Here is a 16124-nt window from a genome sequence, read left to right as displayed (position 1 = left end):
GTGACGTCACTTTACTCATTTTAGTCATTTGTGAATGCTCTTTGAGATGAAAGTCGTCTTTTCTTCGTGATTTCTACGTATTGGCGTTAGTATTCATGATTAAATCTGTAAAGTTATGGATTTCTGACATCTTGATGTTGTGAAGGACTCATTTTTGGAACAGCAGTTCTCGTAGTAAACAATGTATACACCGAGACAATGTGGGGTAAAATATGATCCCCCATCTCTTATTTTGTACTATGTCATCAACGCTACAGGTATGGTTCATGTTACACATAGATACCACAATCCATAACAGATTTCTTTTGAAGTGCTTTGAAATATGAGTGGATTTCCTTTTGTAAACTATTGAATGTCATGTCATAGAATGAAATTGCATGCAACAAGAATCAAGTTGATTAACACCAGTTGGTCAAAGAAATGAGTGTTATACCCGATAAGTACTCAAAACAATTGTAGAAAATCTGTATATTTTAAACTTGTATGTATAATATCAGATTTATGATTTGAGTTAATACATGTTGCAATGTTAAATATGTTATTGAATTTACAAGCCAGCCATGCTGGAATTATTTTTGCTGCAGTTTGTAACTAGAAGTAGAAACTGAAAGTAAATTGATAATTATGTAACATTCTCAAGGTAAAGTTCATCGACGGTCAATGCCCCTCAGAGATTTCTCAATCCATAGCAAGTAAGCTCAACTATTGTTTTTTTTCTATCGTATTATATGATAAATTATTACTGTTACTAACAGATGAAATTGCTTTTTCATTGTAGTTTGGATGAAACAGTAGAAAAACTGAAAAGTGGCAGGCACAAACATTACTTAGAAAAGATATCTTCAGAACAGGTGAACAATATTGTAACATTTATTTGTTTTCAAATATACTATATGGCATATTTTCAAAGTCATATTTGTATGTGTCATTGTACATTTTTTAAAATATCACTAAAATATCACATTACTAATGTTAGTTTCCTTATATGTCTTACAATACATAAAAGGAAAATGCAATCTTTGACACTTTTATCACTAATTTCAGTTCTTATATTTTTTGCTGGTGCATTTTCAATAGTTATAATGTCAATCTTGACTATGATTGTAAGGTTAATATTTTTAGTTGGTGCATGGTAGTGAGAATTTTTTACATAGAAAAACATGTTATTTTTCACTAGGTTTTATCATCTGTTTTGAAGAAGATTCTCTTGCATAGTGATACTTAATGTTTAATATTGAGCATAACATGAATGGATGCGAAATTAATAATGTATTGCTCTAGTGTGATTTTCTACAAGAGAACATTAATATCACATTGAGCTCAATTCTTTTATCTTTTAGATTCATAGGTTACTTTCAAAAATTCAAGAACAACTGCCTCCAGAAAATAACAACAAAGTATTACAAAATGTTCAAGATGAGGATTTGAATAAACTTAGCGATAAGGAACTTAATAAAAGAAAAGCTGAAATGGATCATGTGTTTGAGGAACATCGAGTAAAGCCTGGGGATGAGGGTTTTGAATATAATGTTGAGGTTGAATTTGAAGGTGGAAAATACATTTCTGGTTGGGATTCAGATGATGGTGATTATTCTGACCCTGAATTTTAGAAAATTTATATGTTAATTTGACAATTTTGAGTTTTGTATTACCAACAAAGCTTTGCTCATTTTTAAAAAATCAGGCTCATTGTGAAGCTTTTGAATTCACTTGCTTAACTTGGAAAGTTTCCCTGCAAAATGACCAACGAAAACGAAAAAAACGAAGTCAACCAAGCAAAAATGCATCTAAAAGATTCCAAAGTGATGTTTCCTTTTCGTAATTAGTAATTAGAACATTGCTCAATGTTCTAATTGTGACTTAGAAATGAAAAACTTCCAACTGAAGTCGGCTTGCATCAAATTGGACAACGTTTTCTAAATTGAAAAATACGACAAATTTTTTTCTTTGTAGTCATAAAATGATTCAAGGTATTTTTGTACGTTGCTTTGTAAATTTAAATGTTTAAAAACTCCAAGTATATATAGCAAAGTTTTAAGAATTTTCTTTTGAAATACGTGATTGGCAGTAAAAGGAAATCATCGCCACACCATGAACAGCAATTTCCACATTAGGTAATAATTTCACGAAAAAAAATTGACATTAAAATAGTTTTATAATATTTATATTTTGAGGACATGTTTAAATATTTGCAATTGTTATGACTGGAAAAACGAATATTATTACACTCGTTTTTAATGCTTATTGTGCCATTGAATATTCTCAAAAATGACTATTGTGCTATCTACTGTTAAATGCTCTATGTCGAGCTTATGGTGCTCATGCTTTCCCATTCCCCATGACTCGATAATTTTTGAAATTAACGTCTGCAATTCATCTTAGACTACTACAGGCCCCGTAACCAGTAATCAGCCACTTGTGCGAATTATATTATATGTGACGTAAGCTGAGATTCTTTTAAAAAGTGCACTTATTATAACTTTACATTCCTAACTATACTGCATATATATAAAATAAATATCAACGTAGGTATTTCTAATGAAACTCTTGCATTTCTTCACCAGAAAGTGCGTGGTAGTAGAAGACTAATAATCAAAATCAAAGTCGTCCATCGATGGTTAATGGCTGAAAATAAAGTTTATTTTTTTTAACTTGGAAATTATTTTCAACTTACATTCATCATTGTGTTAAAACAACAGTAATACAATATAAATTTTATCAAGAATACCATTGCCTGATGATGTAGTTGGTGTTGCACGAGTTGGTGATGCACGAGTTGGTGATGCACGAGTTGGTGATGGTGTCGGAGTTTCTGATGTAACAGGTGTGGAACTACATTGTCTCTTAGGCATGAACTCGATTGGACTACTGGACCAATTACTCTTCAAATCTTCAAAGCGTTTTCCAAGGTCAGAATAAACACTATCTGAAAAGTCAGGAAAATGAAGAATTATTAAAATAATTGGCTTAGAATAAATCAAAAATCTAAAATTTGATCTACTGATCAATATTAGATTACTAAACTGACCCAAAAACCAATACATCTCTATTTTTCAAGATTAGCCGATAAAATCGGCCTATGATATACGTATTTACCACATTCAACTTAAATAGTCACTAAAGAAACTTTATTACTAAACAAATCATCCGAAAGTTCTATTTTTAAAATAGCTACTGGAAAATATATACGTGAAAAACAGATTCTGCGAATAGTTCTAATTCATACCAATGAAGATGATGCTTGCTTTTTGACATCTGTCCATGTAGTCTACTATTTTCCCTTCTTGCACAACTCGCCATCGATGAATCCCTAATTCAGATGCTAATAATTTTGCCAGGTTGCTAGGAGAACAAATTTCAATGTTAGAACAGAAATTATCGAAATTACTTTAAGTACGTAACGTCAGATTAGTAATCATTTTTTACTTTTTTGTAGAGTTCTTTCGAAAGACTAATTCCTTTCTAACGAAACTGTTACTGATTGGTTTCATATTAGCGCAGCCGACACGAGGAGCACCACTGTCTTCAGCATGAACTACGATAGAGCGCCCAAGAACTACAAAAATAAGTGAATGAGTAAGTTGTGTGATGCAATGAAAATAAATCCCGCAGTACCTCCCACTGGACCTTAAATTTCTAGTTTGGGACGATAAAGTCGGGATTGACCGGAGGAAACGATCAGGAAACAAGATAAAACCGGTTTTATACTGATGTTTCTTCGCAGTCGAGCGCGGGAAAATTATAAAAATAATAAACGAAAAGTGAAAGCGAAAAGAAAGCAAATTTCTCTTCGGTTAAATTTGCAATTGAAACAATTCGAGAAATATTTAACTTTAACAAACCAAAAGAAAAGCAAGTGTGGCAAAATATCTCGAAGAAAACGTTACTTGACGTGTTCCATAACGACTGAAGTGATATATTTTTCAGGTAACTTAAACTTTAAATTAGCTAAATTGTTATTGTGGTCAGCAATCTCTACAACGTTTTCAATTCTAGCAATAAAATACATAGAAATGAATTTCTAAAGCAGTATATTATATCTAGCTGTTGTCATCTTTCGTTTATTAAAAAGTCTCTTTCACGTTGTAACTGCTATTATTTTATCCACGAAGAAAAATGAACGCCTCGTAATCTGTACTTTAATTTTGAAGAAACTATTTAAAGGCACAAAAACCTGCCGTTTAGCGACATACGGTGAAAATGCACAAATTAACCAATAAAAACCAATAAATTATGGTGATGAACTGGCCTCGTACAATGCGTTTTTAGTTTGAATTCTCTATATGAAATGACCGGTTGTAACAAGTATTACATGAAACATAAATCACTCATGAAACATGTTTGATTTTCTTTCAACGCTCAACATTGCTGAGTCAGTTTGCATCGCATAGTTTCTTTACTAAATGAAATTCATATCGTAAACGAAACCAGGTGTCTTTTTTAGTATCAAACGTGAAATTGTCTTATGCTTTAAACTTCTGTCTTATGTCAACGCTCTAACTTTTTATTTCTGGAGTACTTATGTAAAATACTTACTTGTGTTAACCGAGGCAAAATAATTTTCTGATTCCGTTAAACGATTTTTGCCAGCACCAATGGTGTATTTTCCAATTTTGCTCGAAGTATCGCCCAATTCACAACGTAAAAGATTCATTGGTCCACAGGTTTCGGAGTAATTTGCCTAAAAAGACGCAAATGTGAAATCTTATACCTCTCCAGGTGAATTGAGCTTTTAATTAAGTTTTTCTTGCAGATGAAGAAAGTTATTTATTGCAATCAATCTACGGGAATAAAAAACGACTCTTGTTAATGATTCACAACTCATGCAACAATCTGAAAAATCAGTAAAGTTGTGTATGAACGTCTATAAACACTGTAGCTTACAAGCATGGCACTCAGAGACAAAACCATTCTTATTGTTTATACTGCTACACATTACCTTTAGGCTAACTTTATAAGGGTTATAATGCCCTCCAGCAGACAAGCATCTTTTTCCAGTTTTGTTCAATTGATCACGAACGATATCTTTAGCATGTATATGCCAATTGTGGTTGCGAGTTTCCTAAAATCCAAAGAAGACATTAGCCATAAAAATTTCCAGGATTTTTGCTCAAAATAAGCTATACGTGATTATTAAACTGTTCGAGATTTTTGCTCTAATATTTCTGGCAACCTAAATTTATCATACTCAAATCTCCGATGAGAAAGAGTGTCTAGATCACCAACGATCGAGCGTAGCTCCTGCAGTTGATGGGAAATGCAATTGGTTTCTTTACTTAGATATAATCATCATAACTTACGTAGGTTCTGTTGAGATTCCATAAATCTATAAAGAATGAAGTTATGTGACTTGCCCCATACATTTTTAGAAAACTTGCTTGTTCCTGAAGGAAGATATAGGAATTCATAACATCAATAGAACTATAAACAAGACGACTGCAGACATTTTTCAAACAACCTACCACATCAATACTGCCATTGAATTCGGGTCCAACAAAATTAGATCTGACTTTAAAGAGAAAGGTGGCGTTTTTTGGGTTGATATTAGCACACAACCATCGTGTGCTGTTTTCGTAATGTATCACAATTGAACGGAACATTATGCTGTTCCTTCCAAACAGCGGTAAATTGTAATCTTTACGAGAAAATGAAACTGTATTCTTTCCACCGATCAAACCATACTTTCCACTTAGATCACCAACTTCATACTTGTCAACAGTACCTACATATAAACACAATTATACATGTTTTATATTTATAATATCCAACAATTTGTTTATTTAAATGTTTGCATTGAGTAGACAGTGAAGGCACATCCTCATGGAAGGCACATTTTTTTCGTCTTTAGTGTCAGCTTTTGTGTTTATGTTATGTAACATTGCATATTTGTTAATATAACTTGAGTTTAGAAGTACTCAATGATCGCTTCAAATAATAGCTATGGATGAGTTAAAGTTCTCAATTATCAAAATTCAAGCTCATGATTGTATACAATCGTTAAATACTGCATGTACTTGTTTCATGTTAGAGGTTTGCTTTTCTAGTTATAAAAATTTGGCTTTAATTTTTTGTCATTAACTACATTTATTTATTAATATTACATTTACTTGTTAGATATTGTAAATAACAAGGAGAAAAAAACTTAATGCACATACCGTTACCAGGTTTTGCTGACTTAGTCATATAGGGTTTCCAATGTCCACCAACAAAACCGTTGGCACACATTCCTAAATAATTCTCACGACGTTTGATTGCCATATAGAGCACTCTGTACACATGAACATGATAGGAATAACCATTGCCTTGAAGTCCTTTCAGATTGACGGTGACAACAGTTGGTGCAAGCTCGGAATCCTGCTTGAAATGCATTGATCCGTTGACACCCATTACATCAAAAACTGCTTCACCTTCTATCGGAAGAACTTCAACAATCGAGCCGCAGACTACAGGTTTGCCATGTTGTTTTAAAACTATGGTTTGGCCGATTATGGACAAGGATCCAGTTAGTGGAAGACCGCTTGTACTAAAATGGAGTTTTTGGGGAGATGGATAAGGAGTGGCCAAAGAAACTTCGACATTTTCGGCTATTATCTTTTTGGTGGATATTTCACAAGACGAGGCTTCGAATGAAGGTCTTCCATCCTGCGGCAGGGTGCTATTTGCAAGCTCCACCGTCCAGTTAAAGGTTGCCATTTTTATATCGTTCGAATAGAATAGGTCGACTTCAACGCTTGTATCTAAGTTCGGATGATCCCGAGGTTGACGGAGGCGTACGGTTCCCGTAATCCCAGAGACAGGACTACGGAATGTCGTCACTGCTGTGACTACGTAATTGTAATCGATCAATGCGCATGCCCAAGGCATAGAGCCATTTACGTAAAGAACAAGTGATCGACCAAAAATACTGTGTAAACCATTCAAGCGTAGCTGTGGATCAAAAAGATCACTAGTGGATGAGTTTTCATGTGTACAATTCCGATCCCCAACAGCACAAATCCTTGACATATTCCCACCTGCATGGAAAATCGGGCCAATGTTGCTAAGACTACAACTGCGCATGCTGTTGCCTCGGTATACCATGGAATATTTGTGGATCTTCCAGGATAGTGGTGACTGGATACCAGTTAAGTTGGGAGAGATTCGAGCAGTATTATTTGCTTCTTGATAAAATCTTACTTCTCCTTTCACGTAATTCATATCGAAAACCGCTCGAAGATATGCTGATTCAGCAAATGACAGACTTCCTAAGTAAAGGACTACAGGAAACGGAACATTTATAATTGGAGCAAATACACATCAAGTTTGATATGACAAAATAAACATAATAATTGTACAGGAAATGCTACTGGAAATGCTTGAAGAAAAAAAACATTTGTCATGTGAGTGGAGATGAAACAAATTCAACATTAAAATACAACGAAATATGAAACCCAAAATGCTACTGGAAATGAATGAAGGAAATTTTAGGGAAAAGAACTTTTATCATGTGAGCGAAGATGCATCAAGTTTAACATAACAATCCAACATACCACTCCTCTATGTTTGGATTGTTTCAGTATAATTTGATTTAATGAAAATAGCAGTGTAAAATCACTCATAAATTTTTGGGTAAATTTTTGTACTGAATCATCAAATTTTTATATCAGACACATATTTTCTGCGATGTTATTATGAAGTAGCTGACAGCATGGATTATTGCATGTTTGAAAAAAACATGAACTCGATTGCATCAACAACTGACAAATTCAACCTTAAATTTCCACCTTATATGTAGCTACAAAGACATTGACTTATGCTTTTGAATTGACGACTTTGTCATGGGATGTTGTGCAGACATTGCCAATAATATCAATATAAAATCAATATATTAACGGCAATAATCGTACTTACCCAAGAGAACAATGGCCATGTATTTTCTCGAAACCTTCATGATGACACCAAACGTATTTAACATGTACAGCAGCAAGCCTTTCGACAAAGAAAAGGAAAGAATTTCAACGCAGGCTTATCACTGCCAACGAGACGAAACAAATTGATGTTTTATCACTATATAGGATCAGATTTCCTGGCCACCCAGACAACACAAGTGGTAAAGGAGAAAAATTTTCGTGTTTATATATACATGCATTATAATTTCATCCCCAACAAGGACAATGCTTTCAAGCTCATTAAATAAAAATTTTTATTCATTATAATAATTAATTCCGCATTTTTACCCATTAGGTTCACATAAGGTAAAAGAAGCGGTCATCAGCAAAGGTGGTGATTATAATTTTTTACTCATTGTGTTTTTGGTCCGCGAATATTTAAATAAAAATTATATAAGACTGAAAAGCTTTGTTTTGCACTTCCTAACAAGGAAAAGTCACCCACATTGATGAAATTTGAATATTCCGCATGAAATGTGCTTTCAGCATTAATTGATACCGACTGTACAAGTTAACTTTTCCAGGTATTATGGAAATTGACTCGAAGTATTTAAACGCTTAAAAGGGCATATTACTTACAACTTAAGAAACGTCACTAAATTAATCAGCACCCAAGATTTGGAATATTTTTTGGTGGAAATAGGTCGTTGCACGTCTAATGATTCATCTGACAGTAAGTTGTCACAAAAATAATCATTTCTATTGAGAATTATGTAACGGAAATCTCTTTTCAAACGGCTTAATTGCGCCATCGAATAAATGACAAAAATAAAATTGAATCGGAACACATTTATAGGCTTAGGATATAGCATAAATTGTTCAAAGTGAGTTTTGTCTATTGTCTAAGTTATATCTTCAAGGAAAATGCTATCAAAATAATTTTGAAAAACATAATTATTTAGAACTTCATTAGTCAATTATATATACTCGAGCTTTAAATTTATAACTTGTTGTAAATTTCGCGTTACTCTTTACCCCATCAAGCATGTTGCGAAGTTTCAAATGTTCGCATTCTACTTTATTTCATACATAAACCAATCCTGCTATCCACGTATGATCAGAGTCAATTTGAACTATACAAATAAAATCATAAAATGAAAAAGTTCAGGAAATTCCAATGACCGCAAATTAAGTAACTGTCCATGGAAGACATGAATGCAAAGCGTTACGAAATTGAACCTGGATGAGGCATAAGACTTGAATTCACTGAATTTACCTCAACTGACTTTGCCAATCATGAAAATGATTGCAAAAATTTCATCCCCTCATTTTTTAGGCCCCTGGTAGCACTACAACTTGAAGAACAAAAAAAATTCAACTATGTTTTCTTTCACTTTTCAGTTTCATGACACCCACAAACATCTGTCTAAAATATGACTTCGTTATATAATTCTCTACTCCGAAAATAGCTTTAGATTGTTATTCGCCCTTCTTCACGATTGATATAATAATATCTAAGTAATTACGCTCCCACAAGCATACACCCACATCGTGTAAGAAATTCAATAAAGCAAATTTTTCTCGCAGTATGTTGTATATGCATGAACTGTTCTTCTTGACTATAAGAAACGCTTGAAAAATTTACCTGAGAGTCATTCTGACTTCATAAATTACAACCTCTTACCCTGTCGACATCAGAAATTAATTCCATAACAAACATATAGTGCACTATGCAGTAAAACAGGTTAACAAACTAAAGAGAACTGTTTGACCATGAATTATAATTATCAGCGTTCAATAAGAAATTACTTCATTGTTTCTAAATTTGAGTTGTCCTTTCCGTTATAGAAAAATATTTTGACGAATTCAAATCAAAAGTAATGATCACGAAGACGTAATGATCATGATTGACGTAATATCATGAGTATGTAGAAGTTTTAACGTCCGAGCAAAAGAGCAAGGTAAACAAACTTAGTAAATTTGTATTATTTATTAAACTGTTGCACGTAGAGTTTTAATTCTGCTAGATAAGTTGTTTAGTAGATATTCAATACGATGAACGTGAATTCAAGCTTTTCTAAAATTTGTAGGTGTAAATTGTCCACATTTGTGAAGTCCTGTGAAAGACTGTTAGTAATGATTGTGGTGACTGACGTATGATTTTGTTTAGCCGTGGTAATCTTAAGAACTACTTTCATAGCTACTCTTATATGAAACACAAACCAGCAAAGCATACTCTGATGATCATTACTCTGACGACAACCACTACCAAGGATGTCGAAACGTCAGTCAATACCAACACCAACGGTCTTTCTCGGAACTGCACAGACAGAACGATCAACTCTCACAAACTTCATATCATAGCTACTGCTAAATTCAAACCATATCCTTTATTCATGTCTGTGATTCACTTCACAATGAGATGATGCAGGGGAAATAAAGAACTAGGGACACAGTGGTGCTCGAGAGGAGCAAAAATATGCAGCTTTTGCAATTGCATGTCACAGTAAATATACGTGTTTTTGTTTAATATTTGATGTTAGACTATTTTAAGCTAAATGACTAGTTAACAGTTCACCGCATGAGATAATTTGACTAAAAAAATGAATTGATGAACAATAACTGAAGCAAGTGAAGAAAGAATCTTTACACGTAGCTAAGACTATATTTTATGCAGCAGTCACGAAATCACGAACTTCCTTCTTTTTATTATACTTTTACTTCTTACACAGTAGATCTGAAAACATTTGAGGCATATAGAATTGAAGTGTTGAATTTTAAACAAAAAACATACCAAATTATAGATGTATACAAAACAGCAATATTTTCGTGCGATGGCAATGTCTTAAAATCAATGCATACAATGTGCACTGTTAAGCGAAATAAGAATTTTAAATACGTAAGATAGAACTTAATCAAAGCTAGATTAAACGTAGCTTCCCCATTCCAAAAATCTTTAAGATTGTGCTTTTTGAATTGATAAATTAACGAGTCGCTTCCAGACACAGTGGTTAAAGGAAAACAAAGGAGAGAAATATGTTTTCATAATGTTATCAATAATTACCGAAATCACCATGCAGTTGCATTTTTGAGAATTTTTGTCACAAAATATATTTTCCTAATTTTTCTGAAAGTACTTCGTTCATACAAAACAAAGAAAACTTGCATATCCATGTACATGTACAAATTCTATCGTTTTCCTGACTTAGACCCCATGATGAAAACGTTTCAACCAATAATCAGGAGCATTCGTTTGGAAAATTGTTAAGGAGAAAGAAAAGGTTGAATACGTGCAACCATTACAACTATGCTACAAACAATTTCAATCTACCCAATTATCAAATTCCAACTGAGTGATTAAGAGAGAGAGAGCGTCAAGTGCAATATGTTATCAGAGCTAAGGCAAACACTACAATTGATATTTTCAACTCAACGTATGTCTTAAACCCACGAAGGGAAAACTAGACCGATAAAACATTGTCTCGTTGTAGGAAATCCACTACAAAGGAATTTTTGCGTCAGCAACTTTAACTAAAATATTTCAAAGGATGCACACATAAAACCGGAGATAAAAAAAAAGTGTTTGTTTCTAATTGTTGGACTACAAAACATGGCGAGCAGCTGTTAGTTCGAAGGAATATAATATATTATTTTAGCTGTATTTTATTAGGAAATAAAGAAGTTCACATTTCTATTCAATGATTAGTCGAATGGTAATTTTTATTAGTTATAATGAGGATCAACATTAGCATAAGCTTCATAAAACCGAATAATGTAAATTTTACGGCTCCAAAATATCCACAATATTGTTGTAATATACTCAGCAAGATCAGATGTGACTTTAAAGGTCAAATCTATCATTAATGATTGTAACATAAGGTATTCATCATGCATATATATACTCAACAGACAATTTACATGACGATTCATCACTTGTTATACGTTGAGTTCTCACAAATTGATTACAAATTTTAGTCTTGTCGCATGTACGTTAAATGTCATTATGAACTAGACGTTTGATTCAACAAGCAAAGCTTAAAAGATTACAGTTAAACAATATGAGGTATACATCATCAACGACAGTTGGTAACAAGTCTGATTTATGCTTCAGTTCAAGTCTGCCATATGTTGCCTACAGAGTCTCTTAGATCATGTATCTTGATCAACAGCATCGCTTTCCAAACGAATACTTTATAAGTATAATTGTTATTCTGGAAATATATCACAAAATGTAATCGTTACCTTGAATACAGTGAACAAAACCAAAGCAGCAATTTTTTGGTTTACTCGTAGAAAAACTTGAAGTTACATTGACCAAGTTACTTTGTGACCTCTGTCAATCTCAACGGTTGCCAAATACACTGAAAGCTAAGCCGGCTTTGACGTACGTATTACAAGTACTTTGTGAAACAATAAGGGCGGTGAAATATGTTACCCCAAAGGCAAAATCATTATCAAAATGAGCGAGATCATTGTCATTGCCAGTCATATAAATACTGTTGAGCGAAGCATTGTAGTTGTATTATAAATATATATATATACATATGGACATATATGATTGAACACAACGTATACAAAACTGCAGTATCAAATGCTGGTTAACTAATAAATATATTCTTGCCTAATATAATATTCAAACTTATTCAATAAATGTATAACGTCATATGATAGAAATATTAAGAATGCTATTCACACAAGAACCAGATATTTTACCTGTTTAAGTAATTCGGATTTTGGAAACAATCTAAACGATTAACTACTATTATTATAACTTTTCACATAACTCAAATGAGGAACATTTTTCGTTAAAATAAGAGGCCTTACTCCCGGTGCTTTGTGGTTGCTTTATTCCCAGGAGTTTGAGATGTCACTTGGTGAGATTAATCACTGTGACAGCAGAACTGAGATAGAAACCATTTGTCACGATTTGCTGTCTGTAGAACTCGTTTATTTAAATGTTAATTAAACATCGAAACATTTTGTGACAGCCAGGTTTTTAACCAAACAAATCAAAAATGTGACAATTCGTGCAAATCTTGATTTGCCGGCAGTTAACATGCAAGTATTTCTGTGCTCCCCTACATATCATAACAATAGATTTCTAAAGAAATGAAAATGTTAATAACTTAATTATTTGCTCAGCAGAATACAAGAATGTTGTTGTGATGAACAATGTTATTATTCTGATTCGATTTCATAACCAATGTTGAAAACATTTGAATTAGAAACTCAATTAATGAGATATTAAATAATAGCTCGTGGCATAATCACGTGCAAATAGACGTTCTTTCATGCAATAAAATCTTTTCAAGCAAGCAAGTATTTAAAAAACTATCGTTGAAATCATCACATATTGTCAAAGAACTGTCATTGTCATTGGCCATCTTGTGTCCATCACGTACTTATGTGTTCACCACCACGTATCCATTATTGCCTCACCATGTGTCTATCATGTATTCATCATGTGTCCATCATGTATTCATTATGCGTTCATCATGTACTTATTACGTGTCCATCATGTATTCATTACGTGTCTATCATGTATCCATTATGTGTACATCATGTACCATTATGTGTCCATCATGTATCCATTATGTGTCCATTATGTATCCATTATGTGTCCATCATGTATCCATGTGTCTATTATGTGTCCATCACGTGTTCATTATGCGTCCATCATGTATTAAACTTTTCTAGGAATTAAGCCCAAATAACTTGAAGTGGACGATTACTCCTCTTCAATTCCTTCCTTAGTTGTGAAACAGTAGCAATATCAATTAATTTACAATGACTTACATCAAGAAAACGTAGTAAATGATAATTTTCTACTATCATCCACAACATATCAGCAGAAACGCCATCACAACAGCTAAGGTCTAACGTTCTCAAACATGCATTTGTAGAACTTGCGCTGATTTGCTCCAAAACCTCGTCATCGATTAATTCATGTTGAATTTTTTTCAAAGACAGCGTGATGAGCTGGGAGTGATTGCAAAAAATAGCACAAGCAATATGTTTTAGCATCTCCACTGCAATATTTTCGTCGATAGTCATAAAATTGAAATTGATATGTGATAATTCAGGACAGAAATGACTTAGCAAATAATCACCACCAGATTTGGTCAAATTATCTCTGTAATCCAACGCTAATGAATCATTCGATGGCAAAGATGGATCAACATTTTCACAATGCTCAAGAATAAGTTCTTTTAATGAACGACAGAACAAGCACAATAAAAATAAACTGACGCTCCGTATTTCTGAAAGGTTCAAATACATCAACTGACCACCTCTTCTCTTAAGGAAGACGACAAAATCGTCAAACCGAAGAGTGGACCCACTGAGGTCGAGTGAAATTATATTTCCTAAATGGATTAATGAATTTTTTAAAATTCTACCTACATTGTCTGTCATATTGGACTTAAACTTAACGAGGTTCGGCAATCTATCCAACATAAGTGAAAGATCAGAATTTTCGAGATAGGTAGCAAAGATGTTCAGCTCAACAAGATTAGGATAATCAGGAAAGTGGTCAAAAATCAAACTTTCATCCTTCGCTATATCGGAAAAACCAAGCCTTCTAAGTTTCGGTAGTTTTGACAGTATAATAGACAATGATTTTGTTGTAATTGAAGTTGAAGAGACGCTCAAATGGAGTAAATTAAGACACACATTTTTTTTCGCCACCATCAAAAGTTTTTCCATTCCAATATTTGTTATCTTTGGACATAAATCTAGTACCAACTCCTCCAATTTGAAGCAATTTTCTCGTAGTTTACACAGCAGATTGTTCGTTGCTCCTCGACACTTTGACAGTTGAATGCTTTGCAAATTCACTAACGTTGGTAAAGTTTCGTTAAGAACTGAACTTGATAAGCGTGTGCAGCCGTTAAGATTTAAGGATGTCAGTCTCTAATGATATAGAAATAAGAAAAACTTAATTACTATCAATGGAATAATTGATAATAGCTTACACAAAGAAAAATACACAGAGTACGTTTTGAAAGGGCAATAATCATGTCTTCATGATCTTTTCATGTGTAGAAGTTATTAAAATGCATCATACTAGGTAAAGCAAGTCAACTTCACATTTTCTTCTAACAAAACTCTTCATTTGACACTACTTTAAGAGAACAAATGGCATGGAAGATGAAATGTTTCAGAAATCATACATACTACCTATATTTTGTCTTACAGTTGGATGTGCTCTTTGAAATACATTAAAAATAAATTTTAGCTAGAAATAAATTTATTTATTACAAATGAAAGTTCCACACTCACTCAAGCCACCTATGTATTATGGATATGCATACCTAGCTAATATCATACTTTACTACAAATATCATGAAATAATCAAAAAGTATAACCTGACAACGCGAGGAAATGAGCTTCAAGACTTGATCTGTCACTATGGAACGGCATTTGCTGATATCCAGCTTTGTGAAGTTCTCGTGAATGAGCAAAGGAAAATAGCAAATCTTCAACAACTGTTTTTTGTATGCTAAATCAATGACTTGTTGAGTGAGATCCGGAGCTATAAATAAAGTATGAAAATAAAAAGTATAGTCTTGTATTTGAAACTTAATTTGGGGTTAGTTACTCATTCACAAGTAGTTTTCAATCAAGAGGAGAGTTAAATGCAATGTAGTCATTTCATTGTGATTAATGTGTTTATGTGGAACTACAGATTCCTGTGAAACTAATGCATGATTTTTCAAGGTGACACACACATTTTAAGACAATTGACTGGTAGACAAAATCTGATTGTCCAACATATAAAACTTTAAAAATTGGACAAAAGTTTTGCAATTCTTGCAGCAAAACATAAATACTTTCAAAAAATATAAAAATCAATGACTTTTTGTTTACCATTAAAAAGACAACACTCTCTGCCTTCATGGTGTTACTGTTAACAGCATTAACTATTACTGAAATTTGCCAATATTCAAAATAATACCTACCTACATCATTAAAGGGACCGATAACATACATATACTTGAAAAAATCTTCGGTTTTGGCACTTTCACACCACATGGACAAATGGTTTGAAACAGAGTCTAGACAAATACGTTTTAAACTAAAAAGCTCCATGAAGACATAAAAAAATTAAAGCATTAAAAAAATAAAATATTTGTACGCACAAGTCCTGTGTTTATGTTTTACCTTTTGGTTTATTTCAGTAAATAAATGGTAGCGATTGTACTCATTTATCCCAAGGGTTGAACAATATTGAACAATATTGACCTTGGACAACAA

General features: G+C 33.1%; 3 protein-coding genes and 1 long non-coding RNA gene across 5 annotated transcripts; 2 read left to right on the top strand and 2 right to left on the bottom strand.

Annotated features, from left to right (window-relative positions):
• Positions 1 to 12: 12 nt before the first annotated feature.
• Positions 13 to 2269, top strand: LOC124444345 (centrosomal protein of 19 kDa-like). The gene is made up of 4 exons (XM_046994931.1): positions 13 to 257; positions 641 to 692; positions 779 to 851; positions 1341 to 2269. The coding sequence occupies exons 1-4, from the start codon at positions 182 to 184 to the stop codon at positions 1608 to 1610; spliced, it is 471 nt and encodes a 156-aa protein (XP_046850887.1). The 5' UTR covers positions 13 to 181; the 3' UTR covers positions 1611 to 2269.
• LOC124444337 lies at positions 2149 to 12412 on the bottom strand. Its single transcript, XM_046994923.1, has 11 exons — positions 12111 to 12412; positions 7891 to 7968; positions 6156 to 7256; positions 5463 to 5722; positions 5301 to 5384; positions 4940 to 5062; positions 4537 to 4681; positions 3427 to 3556; positions 3227 to 3342; positions 2729 to 2926; positions 2149 to 2625 (listed from the first exon to the last, which is right to left on the bottom strand). Exons 2-11 carry the CDS (start codon positions 7952 to 7954, stop codon positions 2558 to 2560), a joined length of 2289 nt encoding a protein of 762 aa, XP_046850879.1. The 5' UTR covers positions 7955 to 7968; positions 12111 to 12412; the 3' UTR covers positions 2149 to 2557.
• On the top strand, positions 7965 to 11567 carry LOC124444346. 2 transcript variants are annotated; one of them, XR_006947944.1, is made up of 3 exons: positions 7965 to 8089; positions 9717 to 9829; positions 11360 to 11567. It is a non-coding gene; the product is annotated as an uncharacterized LOC124444346 (long non-coding RNA). The 2 variants fall into 2 exon arrangements; XR_006947943.1 differs by lacking the exons at positions 9717 to 9829; positions 11360 to 11567 and adding an exon at positions 8224 to 8334.
• On the bottom strand, positions 11563 to 16025 carry LOC124444340 (F-box/LRR-repeat protein fbxl-1-like). Its single transcript, XM_046994927.1, has 4 exons — positions 15830 to 16025; positions 15236 to 15402; positions 12582 to 14780; positions 11563 to 12079 (listed from the first exon to the last, which is right to left on the bottom strand). The coding sequence occupies exons 1-3, from the start codon at positions 15957 to 15959 to the stop codon at positions 13569 to 13571; spliced, it is 1509 nt and encodes a 502-aa protein (XP_046850883.1). The 5' UTR covers positions 15960 to 16025; the 3' UTR covers positions 11563 to 12079; positions 12582 to 13568.
• Between the last annotated feature and the right edge of the window lie 99 nt (positions 16026 to 16124).

Source organism: Xenia sp. Carnegie-2017, unplaced genomic scaffold (assembly GCF_021976095.1).
Source record: "Xenia sp. Carnegie-2017 unplaced genomic scaffold, XeniaSp_v1 HiC_scaffold_21, whole genome shotgun sequence".
NCBI lineage: Eukaryota > Metazoa > Cnidaria > Anthozoa > Malacalcyonacea > Xeniidae > Xenia > Xenia sp. Carnegie-2017.
The sequence above is the reverse complement of the archived record's forward strand: the minus strand, read 5'-3'. Positions and strand labels throughout refer to the sequence as shown.